The sequence below is a fragment of the Chrysochloris asiatica genome, unplaced genomic scaffold (genome assembly GCF_000296735.1).
Source record: "Chrysochloris asiatica unplaced genomic scaffold, ChrAsi1.0 scaffold00072, whole genome shotgun sequence".
Lineage (NCBI taxonomy): Eukaryota > Metazoa > Chordata > Mammalia > Afrosoricida > Chrysochloridae > Chrysochloris > Chrysochloris asiatica.
The window spans coordinates 598,390-616,276 of NW_006408590.1; the positions used below are offsets into that span (position 1 = coordinate 598,390).

The 17,887-nt window shown below is 41.9% G+C and overlaps 1 protein-coding gene across 1 annotated transcript in view; it reads right to left on the bottom strand.

Moving 5' to 3' along the window:
• The window catches only part of LGR4 (leucine-rich repeat containing G protein-coupled receptor 4), a 148,909-nt gene extending 131,453 nt beyond the window's left edge, over nucleotides 1–17,456 (bottom strand). The window contains exon 1 of the mRNA XM_006864849.1: nucleotides 16,860–17,456. Coding sequence (XP_006864911.1) covers nucleotides 16,860–17,044 — 185 coding nt within the window. The 5' untranslated portion in view covers nucleotides 17,045–17,456. The remainder of the gene's footprint in view (nucleotides 1–16,859) is intronic.
• Between the last annotated feature and the right edge of the window lie 431 nt (nucleotides 17,457–17,887).

The window sequence follows — 17,887 nt, forward strand, 5'->3', positions numbered from 1 at the left end:
GGGTTTCTGAGGTTATAGCCTCATCTTTTGACCGTGGAGCAGTTGGTGGCTCAAATCACCAACCTTGTGGTTCACAATCCAATCACAGCATCTTTTCACTCCCCAGAACTATCAGATGACCAGCCATTCTGCTCCTAGGTATAGGCCAAAAGACTTGGAAACAGAGATTTGCACATCAATGTTCACTGAAGCACTACTGACAGCAACCAAAATGTGGAAACAACCTAAATGCCCATCAACAGATGAATGGATAAATAAAACGTGGTGCATACATACCCTAAAATACTACTCAGTCAGTAAGAGAAACAAGTTTTGATATCTGGATGGAGCTTGCCAACATTATACTGAGTGAAATAGGTCAAACACAGTAAGACAAATATTGTTATGACCTAACTTATATGAGAATAAGAAAAAAAAACAAAAGGCAAATGTACTGAGACCCAAGTTCATTAGTGGTTACTAGGAGCAAGAGGGAGGGAAAAAAGGGAGCAAGACTGATGGGAGAACTGCATTTCTTAAGGTTAGGGTTGCACAGCCAATCAGTGCCATTGCTGACAATACAATGAACACCTGTAAAAAGGTGAACTGGCAAAAGGTTTGTGATAGCTATATTTACAACAATCACCCCTCCCTCCCCACAAAATAAAAGAGGATTTGCTGAGGCTGCTCATGGAATCTGGTTCCTTGGTTTGGGGGTTTAGGGTCATAGCTTCATGATGAATCCTATGTAACTGACCTAATGATAGGCTTTGTGTTTCTGCTAATTGCTTCTATTCTACCTCCTAGATCATTATGTAGTGCTCAGGCTCTTCAGAGCTTGCAAGCGATCATCCAAGGCACAATAATTGGTCTCTATTCACCAGGAACATCAGAAGGCGGAGAGTCAGGAATAAGAGGTGGATATGGAGCTCTGGTCACTATGGGTCGGAACCGACTCGATGGCATTTAACAACAACAACAATGGAATGTGTGGCTAATTGCCTTCATGAACAAGTACCTTCTTTACTTCAAGACCAGAAGAACTGAATAATGCCAGGCTCAGCGATTACTGAATCTGATCAAAGATTCTACAGAAGAATTCTTATCAACAGATAGAAAATGCAAAACAGATTTTCAAATTCTTATGAACTCAAGACTTTCTAGAGCCATGGAGGCTGTATGTATCTTTTCCTGAGATGAACTATTGCTCTGAAATCATCTTTAAACCTTAAACCAAAAATATTCCTGAAATCAAAACTGAACAACAGCTTAGGTTGTTGTTGTTGGTGGTAAGTACCGTGGAGTCGGTTCCAACTCATAGTGACCCTGGCACAGGGTTTCCGAGGCTATAAAGCTTTACGGGAGCAGAAAGCCTCAACTTTCTCAGCTGGCAGTTTCGAACTAATGACCTTGAGGTTGGCAGCCCAACTTGTAACCACTATGCTACCAGAGCTAGTAACAAAAGGTTGTTTGAGCATTATGATCTTTTAAGAACTATCTATATGGGATCAAACTGACAACAACAACCCAAAAGATTAGATAAGAACCTTAGCGGGCAGTGAGTTGATGTTACTAGGGAAGGAACAACCGAAAAAGGTGGCTGGTACAAAATCTGGTAGTGTTTCCTTCTGTTGTACAGAGGGTCATTGAATGTATCAGAACCAACTCGATGACCCCTAACAATGTCAAAAAAGGTTAGCTCAAATAGATGTGTTTGTGAAGAAAGCATGAAACAAAATTATTAATTTAATATCCAGAGAGTCAACAAGTTTAAAGGATATGTATTATAATCAAGAACTTCAATAGGACTTGCTCTTTTGCAAAGGTATAAAATGTAGCAAGTCCCATTAGTATGCTGCTATGCAGTTTATGATAAGTATGATAAGTACCAAGAACCATCAGAAACATCCTCTAGATGAGAAGTACAGGTAAGTTTAAGTATTTACCTGTATCTGTGATAAAAGAATTGACAGGCTCTCATTTCCTTTTAGATATATCAACCAAGTCAAAACCAGCCCACATGCCTACAAAACAATGAAACTAGAAATTCAGGCTGGGATAGATAACTTGAGAGTTGAACCTGATGAGATATATGTCGTTTCCTCCCCCAAAGTCAAGAATGTTTTCAGCCTTTGGTGTCAGAAGTTTTTGTTTTGTTTCATTTTTTTTCCTCCTTCTGAAATGCTAACTCCGTGCTGCCAATGGCAAATTCTTTTAACAGAAAACCTAAGAAAGACAGTAATTAACTTAACCCTCTTTTTCCATGTTCCTGGCCCTCTCTGCTACACCAGCTGACTAGTCTCCACACTGCAGATTCAGATGCACACAGTTGTTATGCTAGCTGTACTGAGCACAGCCCCCAAGGAGGTCAGTACTGTGTAACAGAAACTTTTGAAGGTCAACACAGCAGTACTTAGCTAGACTGAGACAGATCAATTTCTCTATTTTGGTGGACTGTCAAAAAGATAACCATAAAGGCACACTGTCCTCGAGGCATAAGCTATCAGAAGCCAAGCATCTGTGTTCCCATCTTGTACATACTACCTATAAACCAGGGATGTTATTGTTGTTAAGTACCGTGGAATCAGTTCTGACTCATAGTGACCCTGCATAGGGTTTTCGAGGCTGGAAATCTTTACGGGAGCAGAAAGCCTCATCTTTCTCACAAGGAACAGCTGACCTGGAGGTTAGCAGCCCGATTCGTAACCAGTATGCTACCAGAGCTCCTTATAAAACAGGGAAGGCAACATTCAATGCCTGGCATACACACACGTGCGCACATACACAGAGATCCCCTTTGATGAGATATATGATAAATTAGGAAACCCCACCATGGAAGCATGGTGGCTCCCATGATAAGCCCTAGACGGCAAACCACAAGGTCCGCAGTTCAAGCCCGACAGCTGTTCTGCAGGAGAAAATGAGGCTTTCTGCTAACTCAAAGATTTAAAGCCTTGAAAACCCTATACAAGGTCACTAGTGAGTTACAACCTACTTGATGGCTCTTATCAACAATCACTACCACCATGAAAGCAAGCTGCATAAACTTAATTCAAAATGATACTGGCATATGAAAACAGCGACTGGCAAATAAACTTCAACAGTTAAGTGTTGGGGTTTTTTTTTTTTATTGATATTGGCAAATGACTAGTCCAAATGATGAAATTCCCTTTCTACAGAATGCAGCAGGGCTTTAGAAAATGCAATTTGATGACTAACAGAGCCTGTGGTTCACTTATAATCAGTGTGGTGTCGTATGATAAACACTCGATCACATGGTCGGTGGTTCAAACTCACCAGCCACTCCTCAAAAACCCTATACAGACTTGCTAAGACTCGGAACCAACTTGCTGGCACTTAACAACAATCACTACCACCATCATGAAAGCAAGCTGCATAAACTGGATTCAAAATGGTATTGGCATGTGAAAAACAGTAACTGGAAAATAAGCTACAGTTACGTGTTTTAAAAAAATGATATTGGCAACTGACTCGTCCAAATTATGAAATTCCCTTTGTATAGAATGCAACAGGTCTTTAAAAAATGTAATTTGATGACTAATAGCAGAGAGCCTGTGGTTCACTCACAAATTTACCAACCTACCATGAAGTCTGAAGCCTTCTGCTGCATGCCCTTACAGCCTTAGACTCTGTTTGCAAAAGACAGGAATGAAATATTCCATATGTTTTCTTTGTCAGTGACATGGCTATTGAAAGTAAGGCCTAGGTAGTCACCCTGCTGAGGGACTGGGTCAAGCTATTCATATGTAACCAGGCAGATGTCAAGATGGTAATAGGGAAAACATTTTCAAGCTTTTTTTTTTTAAAGGGACCCAGGGTGGAAAATGAACAACTGTATTTGAGACATTTGGTTAAGCTAAATAAGTTGTGAACACTTGCATACATTAAGCTTCTGTTTTGGCTTTATGAGTCATTTTCAAATTAGATCTGAGTCAAAAACATTCTGTAAAGTTTCTAAGATTTATCTGTATCCCTAACAAGAACGTCAACTAACCTTTCAGAACTAAGAAAGATTTTAAAGAAGTTTAAATTCTAAATATTTTAAAGATAATAAGCTTGACTTTATCCACAAATAATAAGTGTTAATAAGTGTTAGTTCCAAATATAAAAACAACATATTGGTATTAAATAACCAGTAAAACATTTTTAAAGCACTTAAAAGAAAAAATTGTTTCTAGAAGTATTCCATCTATGAGACAAAATGATGTGACGAAATAACAGAGCTAAGTTGCCAATTCTGAGTAAGTCTCATTCAATCTAAACTCTGAAGATGATCTAAGAAACTACAGTGGGAACTAGTTGGAATGAGGGTTCCCAAAGAATAGCATTGTTTCAATGAAAACTCTTGGTGCTTCAAGGCCCAGAAGTAGATAGTTAATAGCTAAAGATCACACTGACACAGTCTTTAAAGGATGGGGCTATACAGAGCAAGGTCACATGTCCACTTGCTCTGAGGAGAAACACTGTGTTGCTCCATTAGGACTGTACCTTTCTACTTGACCAGCCGCCTCAGGAAAGCACGGTCAACTCACAGTCCAGGAACATTTCCCCCTGAGCTCTCTACTTCAAAAAGCTGTAACTACCCCATACCAGACTTTCTAGAAGACAAGTGTTCTTGTTGGGTACATGGCGTCACTTTCAACTGAAATGACCCTACAGGTGAGTAGAATTGCCCCAAAGGGTTTCCTTGGCTGGAATCTGTATGGGAGCACATGGCTGTGAATTGGAAACACTTACCTTTTAGTTAGCAACAGAATGCCCAACCATTGTTCCAAAAAGGCAAGTAGTGCCACCTATACCAAAAACACCAAACTAGTTGTCAAATTGATTCCAACCAATGGCAACCCAATGTGTGTCAGAGTAAAACTGTGCACCAGTCTTCACAGCTGTGACCTTTTGTACATAGACTGCCAAAGCTTTCTTGACATAAAGAATTGGATTATATCACCATTAACTCAAAATGATGTTGGAGAGGAACAGGCCAAAGGAAAAAGTGGGTTCAAACCTTCCACACTACAGATAATAACTAAGGACTTAACTGTCTGCACCACCAAAGGATTTTAACACCTATAAAAATGTATCTTTATAAAAACATACATAGTATCTCCACCAGGAAATTTATGATATTCTGGCAAATAAGTAGCCTTTTTCTATCAGTACAGTGACTCACCTACAATAGACTGTGGACTTTATCTACATTCAAAGAACTAAAGAAGTAGGGCTTACGATTTTAAATTAAAGGAGACTATACACAACTTTAGTCACTCCCCAGAGAAGTGATGAGTCCTTGTGTGGCACTATAGAATATGCATTGGATTGCTAACGATGCTCTAACCACAAGGTTGGTCGTTCAAACCTACTAGTCACTCGTGGAAACTAAAGGGCACACAAAACACCAAAGTGACAACGGATCGGGTCCTCACTATTAGAATGGTCAGAGTTTCGCAGGGAGCTAAATGTACTTCACACAGCAGTAGCCCTTGAAGACTACATCAAGATACCTCTTTTTACAGGAGGGAGAGCTGATGTCCAAAGTAGTTAATTAAGTGACTTGCCCAAAGGCATAGATTTAGGAACACCCTCCTAATAAACTCAGGGGTCTTGATTCCCCTATGTTGTACTTTCAAAAACAAAGCCTTTTTTTTTTCTTTTTCCTTTTTCAAAAACAAAACCGTTTTTGAATGTCTGCTTATAAAGTATATACATCAAGTTGTGAATTATTGCTGTTAAGTTCCACTGAGTGGGTTCCGACTCATAGTGACCCTATATAGGGTTTCCAAGTAACAACTGGTGGTTTGAACTGCTGACCTTGTAGTTCACCACACCAGGAGTCCCAGGTAGTTAATAGTAGTTAGTGGCAAAAGTTGGATGACATCATCACAGACTCAAAATAACCTTGAAGAGGAACAGAAGGTCAATGGAATTTTTTTTTGTTACAAAGATATGAATCTATCCTAAGGGGAGTTATGCCATGGAGCCGGATCCGACTCTTAGTGACCCTACATAGGGGTTTCCAATGCTAAAAATCTTTACTGGAGCAGAAAGTCTGTCTCATCTTTCTCCCAAGGAATCGCAGGTAGTTTCAAACTGCTGACCTTGAGGTTAGCAGCCTGAATCGTAGCCACTCCGTAACCAGAGCTCCTTGAGATCTAATAAAATTCGTTGAACTAGTTGTTGTTAGGTGCCATCAAGTTGGTACCGACTCAGTCTAGTAGTTGTTGTTATGGGCCATGGAGTGGGTTCCAACTCATAGTGACGTAGTAGTAGAAGCATTGTTGTTGTTGTTAAGTGCCGTCGAGTCGGTTCTGACTCATAGCGACCCTGTACAGGGTTTCCAAGGCTGTAAATCTTTACGGGAGCAGAATGCCTCATCTTTCTCCCGCGGAACAGCTGGTAGTTTCGAACTGCTGACCTTGAGGTTCACAGCCCAATTCATAACCACGATGCTACCAGAGCTCCTTAAATATCGGTGGTAAACCTATAATGTATTTTTTTTTTTTTTTTTTTAACTAAAGACAGCTTACAAGTTTCCTGTAATCATGTTTCCCCATATTCCTTTCGTATCCCACTTACATGTCTATTTTACAATAAATAGCAGGCAAGGGAAAGCAACATTCATGACAGTCAAGCATCTTAACATTATTTCCCCGCTTTTACCCATTTAGACTATGCCTCGATACCTGTATCACAGACCCCTGTAGTTTCAAGGTTGAGCGTACATCACTATTTACCTCTGTACCATTTAATCCATACAAACCTGCCTAACTCTTCCCGTATCCACCTTGTTCTTCTATCCCATCACCCCTTCTTGTGTATTGCCCTCCCAATGTATAATTTAAAAAAATAAAAACACACTAAATATGAGATGTAGATGCATTTAATATTTCTTTATGAACTCAGATCAAGTTATATAAAACTTCTGTGTATGCTTCAAATTCAGGGAGAAACAGAGCCTTAAAAGGGTCCAAAGTGCAAACACCTAATTTGAAAAATGCAAAGACTGGCTCAATTTGACCCATAGGACAGACACTGAAGAGCATATGAACTGTCTTCAAATACATTTGTTTTTGTTGTTGTTAAGTGCTGAGTCGGTTCTGACTCACAGGGACCCTATCTGGGGTTTCCAAGGAGCAGGTGGTAGATTTGAACTACCAGTCTTGGGGGTAGCAGTCTAGTGCTGATCCTCAGCACCATACCAGGACTCCAAGTATCGACACTTCCTTCCCCACTACAGGAAAAAAAAAACCCATTGCCACAGAGACAATTCTGAGTCATACAAAGCATGAAGGACAGAGTCAACCAAGCCCCATAGCGTTTCCAAGGCTGTAAATCTTCACATCTTAACAGTAGCAAACTGCCACATCTTTCTCCCATGGAACAGCTGGTGGATTCAAACTGCTGACCTTTCAGTTAGCAGCAAAGCATTAAACCATTTGCACCGCCCAGGTTCCTTATAGGAAACACAAGAGTTGACTTTTATAATAGAGTTCCTAAAATATAAATTATTCAAGAGGCAGTGCTTTCTCATTCTCTGGAGAGCTCATCCACAAAAAAGCAGTTTTCAGAGACGGTTTACACATACAGGAAGGATGGAGATCCAGAACGGAATAGCAGCCATGCGGCTCCTCTGTTCTGAAAAAAATCTGGTCTTCAGAAAGGCATTCCGTATTTTTCACACAGCTTCTTCAAGGGCCTCTAAGCATGAAGCTTGCCCCCTAGGGAAATGGGGGAAACCCAGAATAACCATTATAGGCCAGTACCCAGAGTTTTAAAGAAAAGCCTGTTAAGCGCGAAGCATACCTCCAGTCCTGCACCCTGAAAACAAGACTCTGAAGGGAGTGAGAATTATAAAATTATCTACCTTTATATGAAAGCAGCTGCAATCAAGAAGCTCTTTTTAGGGGACTTTCAATGTTGCAATTTAATACTAAATTACTCTGTGGTTTACACATATGGGGACCTCAAAGCCTCTGGGGAATGGAGGGGAAATGAGACCTGCAATAATCCTAGGGACATTCCTTAGTCATGCCTAGTAATTGCTCCAAGGTAAAGGAACTGTCTTCCTGCCAAATATATGTCACTCTACTTGGGAACAAAAATTTCCCTAAATATAACTGCAACAATACAAGGGAATAGGGGGACTATAACTCATGATGTTTCCGGATACTGGTCTCTAAAATCTGGTTCAAAAATCCAAAACATTTTATTTTTTTTTTTACAATTTTAATTCTTTCAATGTTCAACTTATTTTTTGAATCATATATATTTTTATATATACTCAACAGTTACATTCTTTGTATAAAAGCAGAGACACAAAAGAAATAGCTAAAGCACCTTTAACACACTTTTACTTATCTTTATTCAGAACACTTAAAGACAAGTTTAATATGAAGGATACAAGGTCACTTGTTGTTAAGTGTCCTTGAGTAGATTCTGACTCTTAACGATCCTGTATAGTGTTTCCAAGGAGCAGCTAGTAAGTTTGAACTGCTGACCTTGTGGTTCACAGTCCAGTGCTTATCCTACAGCACCACACCAGGAGTCCACAAAGTCACTAGATTTCTTATATTACGTATCCGTCCTCCACATATTTTCTTACCAGCACAGACAACAAACCAGTTTGGGATCTAAGCATATATATACCCAGTCTTGGCCCAGCTACTTCCCAAAATACCTATGGTTTACATTTCCTTAAAAGGATACTCCTATATTCTTATGGGCCAACATGTTGCCACATGAGAGGTTCGATGTTTTACCCACAAGACTTTTCAGTACAGTACAGAAAGTTAAAAAAAAAACTACTTGAAAAAAATATGTTTTTTAAATGTTCATTTCTTGACTCCTCAAAGGGTATTTCTTAACTTCAATCCGTCACATTTAAAATAAGAAGCATAATGCCAAACCTTGTATGCTTACTGTGGTGAGGAAGATCTGGTCAGTGTGTTTTTGTGGCCATTAAAATATGTAATGGTGTGAAAGTATACATGGTTTAAAACTAAAATATCAACCCAAACATTCAGTTTTAAATGTCTGTATATGACACAGCATCTGTCAGTACAACGTAAGAACCCTGTTTAAAAAAAAAGTCTCAGGCATATTCAAAGATTAATAACAGATACCAGTCTATGTGTGGTTGAATCCAGAGTACTGCTGTTGTTATTAAGTGCCGTCAAGTTGCTTCCAACTTTCAGGAACCCTGCGCCACTGAGGTTACTTAGTAGTCCAGTGATTATCCTAAGCACTACACATCACGAACCCCAGTATACTGTTATACAATTCTATCTTGATATTTAAAATACCTAACATCTTTAGCCAAGGAGCTCTGGTAGCGTAGTGGTTACAAATCGAGCTGCTAACCTCAAAGTCGTTAGTAGTTCGAAACTACTAGCTGTTCTGCGGGAGAAAGATGAGACTTTCCGCTCCTGTAAACATTTGCAGCCTTGGAAACCCTGTGCAGGGTCACTGTGAGTCAGAACCGACTCCACGGTACTTAACAAAAACATCTTTAGAAAGTTGAAAAATTGTTAAACTTAAATGAACTATAAAATCAGACTGCCTCATGCCAACACTGATTTCTAAATTCAATTTTGAACTCAACCAATTTCAAACAATAGAACTGACACCTGGCATATACTTTGACCATCAGGTGTTTAAAGGCACAATATAATTGTCAAGGAGGGCAGACAAATTAGCCATTATACAAGAGTACTGATTTGCTCAATAGCCTAGATTTCTTTTTTTTTTTTCTCCACATAAAGGATTTAAAATGAGAGCATTTCATTGTATTCATTCAATCATGGTTTTAAAAAGCTACACACTTCAGTGAACAAAGTTGGAAGGTTAAAAAAAAGGAGGGGGGAGTTACCTGTATTCTTTAATATAAAAGAAAATAAGTTCTAACATTATGAAAAAGCTGAAGGTTTCAATAACAGTTATAGATCTAGTTTAAAAATTTTAAAAGCAAAGCTGTTTTGTTACAAATACTGTAAGTTATATTAGTTAAATTTTTCATAGTTAAAGGTACACTAGTCAAGATTTAACATTTTAACCCAGGAATGCCAACAAAAAGGAGCTCTAGTCACAGAGCAGTTATTCTTTGGCCTGCTAACCAAGTGGTCAGCAGTTCAAATCCATCAGCCACTCGGAGGGAGAAAGATGAACCTTTCTGCTGCTGTTAGGACTTACAGCCTCAGAAACCCAACACAGGGTCACTATGAGTCTGCATGGACTTGACAGACAGCACACCATCACAACCACCACCATCATGCTCTGGTAGTACAGTGGTTAAGCATTCATTTGCTAACGGAAAGGTTGGATGTTCAAACCCACCAGCTACTCCACAGAAGAAAGATATTATAGTATGCATCCATAAATATTACCACCTTTGAAAACAGATGGGGCAGCGCTACTCTGTCCTATAGGGTGACTATGAGACAGAATTGGTGTAAGTTTTAGTTTAGATATTGTGCCAATAAATACTGTGCTTTTATACAAGTTTATAATGTTTTGATACGGGAGATCAAAGTGGGAGACAGTCAAATTTCAAAGAGTCACCTAAAGTATTCTATAACTTTACTTGCTTAATACACTACACAGGTTGACAGAAATTCAAAGAGAGACAACTGCCATCAACTAGTCCAATATCCATTATATATTGGTAAGAAAAAGTGTATCCCAATAAAAGGACAGATATAACTACGGAGTGCAGAAACCACAATCCTGAAGTCTAACCTGTCAGTGCTTTCCACTATTCTAAAGATGATTAAAATAAGAATCTGAGAGAGACAGGCTGACAGAGAGAGAGGCCAAGAAAATGCCTAAACTTGCCTGGATCCACGTACTAAGCAAGAACTTTGATCTCTCCTAAGAGATTAAGTTTTCAAATGTTACCTCACAATTCTAATGTTAAGAGCCAAGTGCCTGGACGTTAAATCCTTGTGACGCCATACCTGGCATAACCATTTATTCTGACTGGAAATCATAAAATATTAGTGGTACCATTATCTACAAAGGACGCTATCAGTTGGACTCAACTAACAATATCTAATAGCAAGGAGGAACTTAGAATGAGACGTATTGGCTCAAATCTTAGGTACAGCGCAGACCACACACATCCAGCTTACTACCGCAGCCTTGTGAGTCAGTGAGCTCACCATTCAACAAAAATATTCCAGTACATCCAGACAACTGTCAAGTCTTCTACAGGTTGAGATTCCATAATGTAGACACCTACACTTCACTAGAGTCCTGGTGAGCCTCTGCAGGGTAAGCAATGGACTACTAACTGTAAGGTCAGTGGTTCAAATCCACCAGCTGCTCCTTGGGAACCCTATGTTGTTCTTGTTGTTAAGTGCCGTCGGTTCAATTCCATATATAGGGTTTATATATAGGGTTTCCAAGGAGTAGCTGGTGAGCTTGAACCACAGACCTTGCAGTTCAAATGATTTTGCAGTCTGATGCATTAGCCCACAGAGCCACACCAGGACTCCTGGAAACTCTATAGAGTGTTGCAAAGAGTCAGTAACTGACTCAACAACACTTAACAACAACCACATACTTCATTTTATTAGAAAGGATCGAAGAAATGTATAAAGCTCAAACAACAAATTTAATAAGAGAAAATCACTGACAATAAGAGTTGTTTATAGGAAACTAATGTACATGGTCCACTCAAGGTCGTTCCTGTGGTATATTAGCAGATCTGGAACCCCAGTTTTCCATATTTCCAAATACACAATACTGTACTCAATGGCAACACAGCAGCTCATAAAAAAAGGATCTACACATCAGAATTTTCATATATTGTCCATATTTAGAACACAGCTCATTTACAGATAGATAGATAGACATCTTTTTGAAAGAGTCACTAAACTAACATTGAAATTTATAGATAGCAATTATGAAATCAAGAAATAGCAAAACTTAGACCATCAATAAAGGTACAAAAAAGTATGACCTGCTGGGAGATACACTCCATATGCCACATCAGAGAAAACATTAGGGCAATAATTTCAAATGATTCTGTTAAAAGAAGAAAGGTATAGAGTAAAAGGACACCTTAGGGAAGAGTCTGAGATTCCAAATAGAGAAGAAATGGCAAGAGACTCTTAAAAAAAAACACTTCAAAAACTCTTCCAGTAAGCATCAATTCTCTATGAAAATCTCAGTAACCTGTTTCTGTACAGGACACTCAGTCTGTGAAGGTTTGAGAGATTATAACTAATTATATGAAGTGAGGACGCTGAGTAACTTTCTGTACAGTATCCAAATTACAGAAACAGAAGGATTTTATTTTCCAAGTGTTAAGCCATACCCACAGGAAACAAACAGAGTTACTCTACCCTCTCAAGCGCCTTAGCTAGTCATGCATTCTACAAGTCTCCATGGCAAATTTCCTAGCACACACTTGTAAACACAAAGACCTCCTCCAAGTGAACGGCAATAAATAGATGAGTGCAACTTAAACTAGAAAGATCTTCTGCTGCCTCTGGGATCTTTTTAATAAGATAATATCTAACATTACTGTCACACCTTGCCATCCCTAAACTTGTGGAGAAACTATAAAACCATAGAAGCAGCCTTAGAAAAAAAAATCTAGTGAATCCAATCACTTCATTTTTCTGATGAGGAAATTGTCCCACCAAAAGTGGGATGCCTTGCCTAAGGTCATGCAATTCGTTCGTTACTCAGAGGTGTAGTAAGGCCTAGGATGACCCATCAACTGTCTCCAGGAAGCCTGAGAAATATCCTGGAAAAATGATCTGAAACTAAGCACCTGATACCATCTATGAGGATGAAAATTTGTGCTGAGCCCCCAGTTCTCAAAATTGTGACAGTAACAAAAACCAGACAGTTAAGCACATACATAATCCCCTGCCCACCACCACTGCAATTTCATCGACTTTCCCCCAATCAAGAATAATGAATGACATGTAGGTGATCACAGGGCTACCTTAACACAGGAGGGCCGCGGTGAATTCTTTAGGAAAAATAAACTTTGGAATTTTAATATTAGTACATAACATTACTTCCTTTGACAAACCACAGGATAATTTTTACCAAGCCAGTTCACTGTGCCACAAGATTGAGAACTACTGTTCCAAAATACAGGCAGTTTCTGGGTTACAAACATCCTACTTTGGATAACTCTTTCTTGTCCTTTAATTACATAAATTTGCCCTTACTCTTAACAAGGGGTCCTGGTGTGGCACTACAGGATAAGCACTGGACTACTAACCACAAGGTTGGTGGTTCAAACCCACCAGCCACTCCTCAGGAACCTATAAAGGATCAGTGAGTTGAAGCAGACTCAAGGACATTTGATACTGCTAACAAATTCACACCAATCACCTTCATGTGATGCATAGACAGCTTTTAAATTATTGAAAAGGCTTCCAGCCTTTTCTTATAGTACAGACTAAATAAGAAATTTGACTTAAAGTCACAATTAGGAATGATCTAAGCTGGGGACTGCCTGTAAAAATAATCACTACAGGTACAGCAAATGGTGTGAAAACAGGAATCCTATAAACAATAGTGAGGATTATGTCTACCTTTACCTCCAAACTCTGTTGAAGCAGATTTCAGCAGGAAATTGACTCTGTTGGACTGAACAAGTTTAAAGGAGCCAAAGGAGAGGCAGCAGGTATCCCCTCTTTAGGGCCTTCGCAAATCAATGGAGAGTACACAGAATTAGGCAATTCAATGTGGAAATGAGGTCTGAATTCCAAACCCCAATGCTGCCCTTCAGTGTGGCCTTAAGATTTTTTTCACTCCAACATCTGTGCTTCTTATATATCAAATTTGAGTTATACAATTCAAAACTGATTTTATACAAATCGAAGTTGCGCAAAATGAAATTCTTGCTGTCTAACTACCATTCATTCCGTTTGGGGTCAAAGTGGGATGCATCTACCTGCAGGACACTTATTTATAAAAACAGAGTGAGATAGACAGGGAGACAGATGTTTAATATATTTTTTATATTTTGTTGTTGTTAAGTCCTGTCGAGTCGATTCTGACTCATAGTGACACTGTATAGGGTTTCCGAGGAGTGGCTGGTGGATTTGAACTGACTCAGTAGCACTTAACAAAAACAACAACAATGAATAAATGTTTTGATGCACGTGCTTAAAGAAATTAACGTAGAGGAAAAGGTGTACTTAAGTTTGGGGACCACTTCTCTAGTCCCTTGGTAACTGTTGCTCAGTAAAGCTGGGATTGAGCCTAAAGGGGCAGATAGAAAGTACTTAGAAAAAGCCCCGAGCTGAGGAGGTCAAGGTGTCCTATAAGTTCCACTGGAATGTGCAGACTTACAGCACCTGTGCCCCTGAGACTCATTGGACTAGGTGCTTTCCTCATGCATAAAAAGAAAACATACAAGAGGGCTTCAAAAAGTTTGTGGAAATTTTCAGAATCTTTTAATTCCATTTTTCTACTAACGTCTTGAAGCACCCTCATACTGCCCTCTAGAAATCTCCTATAGATAGGGTGGCCATCTAATTTATAGTCCAAACCAGGATAGTTTTGAGGGTGAAGTAAGCAGGGTATATGGTCAACCAACCTACAGACTAGAAATCTAGAAAGTAGAAAATGTTTGCTCAGAAAATGTTGTGATGCTAGGTCAGGCAATCTACTCTGAACTGGTGCCAATTATTTTTCAGTTTCCCAAACCATAAACATAACTTTTTTAAGGCTCACAGTTAAGGATTCAGCATTTCACTCCATTTAGTGATCCCTAAGGGAAGATGGTGGAGTCCTGGTGTGGCGCTGTGGGTTAATGCGCCAGACTGCAAAGCCATTTGGACTGCAAGGTCGGCAGTTCAAGCTCACCAGCCACTCCTCGGAAACCCTATACAGGGTCGCTATGGGTCGGAACCGACTGACAGCACTTCATAACAAAATAACAACAACAACAAGGGAAGATGGTAGGAGATCTGATAGCATCAGTGGTTACAAGGTCAGCAGTTCGAAACTACCAGCTGTTCCACAGGAGAAAGATGAGGCTTTCTGCTCCAGTAATGATTTACAGCCTCGGAAACCCTGTACAGGGTGGCTTTGAGTAGGAAGTGACTCCATGGCACATAACCACCAATACCAAGGGAAGATGTTTGAAGTTCTGGAGAAACATGGTCTCATGAAACTATAATTCTGTGTGATTTGGGGTACTAATACAATATTATAAGACTCCCTCTTTCCATACAGGACAAGTCTATTCACTAACAGTCAAAAATCTATTAAACAAAGACTTCAAAACTGGTCAAAATAATAAAGTCATACTTCTCTACTACAGATGATTTGAAAGAAGTTCGGATAAAGACACCTCTTCTCTTTCAGCATGAATTCTGTTTCTAGAGGCCTTGGTTTGGGAAATAGCCCATTTCCTTTATTCAGGTTCCTTTCCTCACTTCTTATTCCAGTTTAAACTTTCCCACTTAACGTATCTTTGTGGAAACACTACTTATATTGCAAATGTAAGCTTGTTGGTTAAGCTTCAAATCCACCATACTGAAGGAAATGAACTTGAAATACAGAACACTTGAGACACAGAAAGAAATAAACAAGGGGGAGGGGGGGAAGGGTGCCTGGTGGCAGACGTTAGAGACAAGTTCCAAAGCAACAGGCCGCAAATACTAGAAACCTCTGCAGTGGGCAAGCAGAACACCGTGCCACCACCAACCTAGAATACAGCAGTGTTCTGGCCTGCAGAAAAATGTCATCACATGGGGCTGTTATTCCTTTACAACTACTTCTAAGAGAGCTCTTTCAGTAGCTTTAAAGTAATAGGAAATTCCCTTTACCCAAGGTCCTCTAGGAATCCCTTCCTCCCTCAAACGGTTCTTTCACTGCTCTTGATTTAATCACCCAACTGGCTACACAACGTGCAAGAATGAGGGTATGCACCCTGCATTCAATTACCCAATTCTTTCTCTACGGGTGGCGTTTGCCACCACCACCACCTGAAACACTATTTTAGATTCCTCTTTTCGGAAGGAAAGACCTAAAATGCTCGGGTTCCTGTTTGAGGGAAACTTTGTAAGTTAGGGTCACATGAGGGGGTCGTCCGGCTCCAGGAAGCTCAAAAGAAAATTTGTGTTAGAGAACTGCCTTACGCGTTGCGTTGAGCATATGCTTTGGAGTTTTATTTTTCTTCAGACAGCTTTTAACTCGGGTTAGCATTCCGTCTTTAAAAGGTCTTGTTAAGGAAAGTATTTTCACCCAGAGAAACCTGCAATTTCCCCCTCCTTCTCCCTTGTTTGCGTCAGGCTCCTCGGCGTGCCCCAGAACCCCGGGCGTGTGTGGGGAAAGTGGTTCTGGGCCCAGGTGGCAGTTCGCTCTACCTGGATGGGGCCAAATGGAAGGAGAGTCGCCTGGACTGAGGGACAGGTGTTTCCTCTCCCCACGTGCTGGAACCCAGGAGGCTCCAGGTGCTTCCCCACGAAACGTGCCTCGCTTTGCAGACTCAGGCCAAGTGCTCCACGCCCTAACCCCCGCCAGTCGCGAACTCCTGCCAGCTGCGCGGGGGCCCGCGTGGGAAGGGACGGTCGCGTCAAAAGGCTGCCAGGGGCAAGCGATTCCAGATCCTCCCTCCTCCTTGGCCCCAGATGCACTTAAGGGGGAGGGAGTAGAGCAAGAGTATTGAATGTGTCCGCAAAGTCTGGTATAAGGACCCGGACTGCCAAAGTTTGTAAAGTCTGCAACACGCTAGTAGGGGCAAAGCAACCCCCCCTCCAAAACTCCAAAACACACACAGGTTACCAGACACCTCCTCCCCCTCCCCCCCCGTGGGAGACTGACCGCTGGCTCCGCCCACGCGGCGCCCCTCTGCCCCTCCCCCCGGACCCACAGCCCGCACTCACAGCGCTTGGGTGAAGGCACTGAGCCCCTCGGGCACGCCCGTCAGCCCCTTCCCGGAGCAGTCCACCCGACGGTCGCCGTCGCAGATGCAGGGCGCCGCGCAGAGAGGCGGCGCCGCGCCGCTGGGCCCAGCCGAGCCGCGCAGCCCCAGGGCGAGGAAGCAGAGCAGCCCCAGCGGGCCCGGCATTGCTGCGGCGACCTCCCGCGCTGGCCTCTCCCGCGGCACCGCTCGCTCCGCGTGCCTCCTCGACCCTCCGACGCCCCCCGCTGTCCCGGGAGACCGGTCTGCGGGCTGGGGCTGGGGCTCTTCTCCCTCGACGCTCCTCTCTGGATCGGGATCGGCCACTTCAACAGTCCTTGGCGGCAGCAGCGCAGGGACGCAGCGCTCCGGAGTTTCGCCTTTGCTGTTGCCCCATGGAAGCGTAGAGGGAGCCCCGCTCCTCCGGCAGCTCAGGCCAGCCAGCCGGGCCGGGCGCAGCCGCCGGGGCCGCGCTCTGCCATCGCGCCCTCCTCCCTCTCCTCGGCCTCGCGCCGTAGCTGCTTTTCAAGGTTGCAGAGCGCAGCCTTCAGCCATGCCGGCCCCTCGCTCCGGCCCCCGCACGACTCTTGCACAAACACTCAGGCTCTCGCTCGCTCTTTGCCCGCCGCCGCTTAAGCTCTTCTCGTCCTTTTCCCTTCTAGGGTTGCACGCTCCGGTTCCCAAGCCCCCAGCCGCTGGGTTATGCAAATAATTTAGGTACATGCAAAACTAACCCTTCTCCCGGAGCGCCATTGGCCCGGGGAGGTCTCGAGCTCATTACTATGCATAGAGGGAAGCCGCCATTGGCCGAGAGTAGGACTAGAGGGGCGTGTTTCTCAGGCGTGAGTGACAAGGTGGTGGTGGTGGTAGTTCAAGACAAAATCCCTGACTTGACTGGATTTGCGTGGCAGGTTGTGGATTGAAGGTAGAAAGATCGCAAGACAAGGAGTCTGGGTTTTGTTTTTTGTCTTTTTTCCTCCCCCATCGGTCTTTTTTGTTCCTCTACAGAAA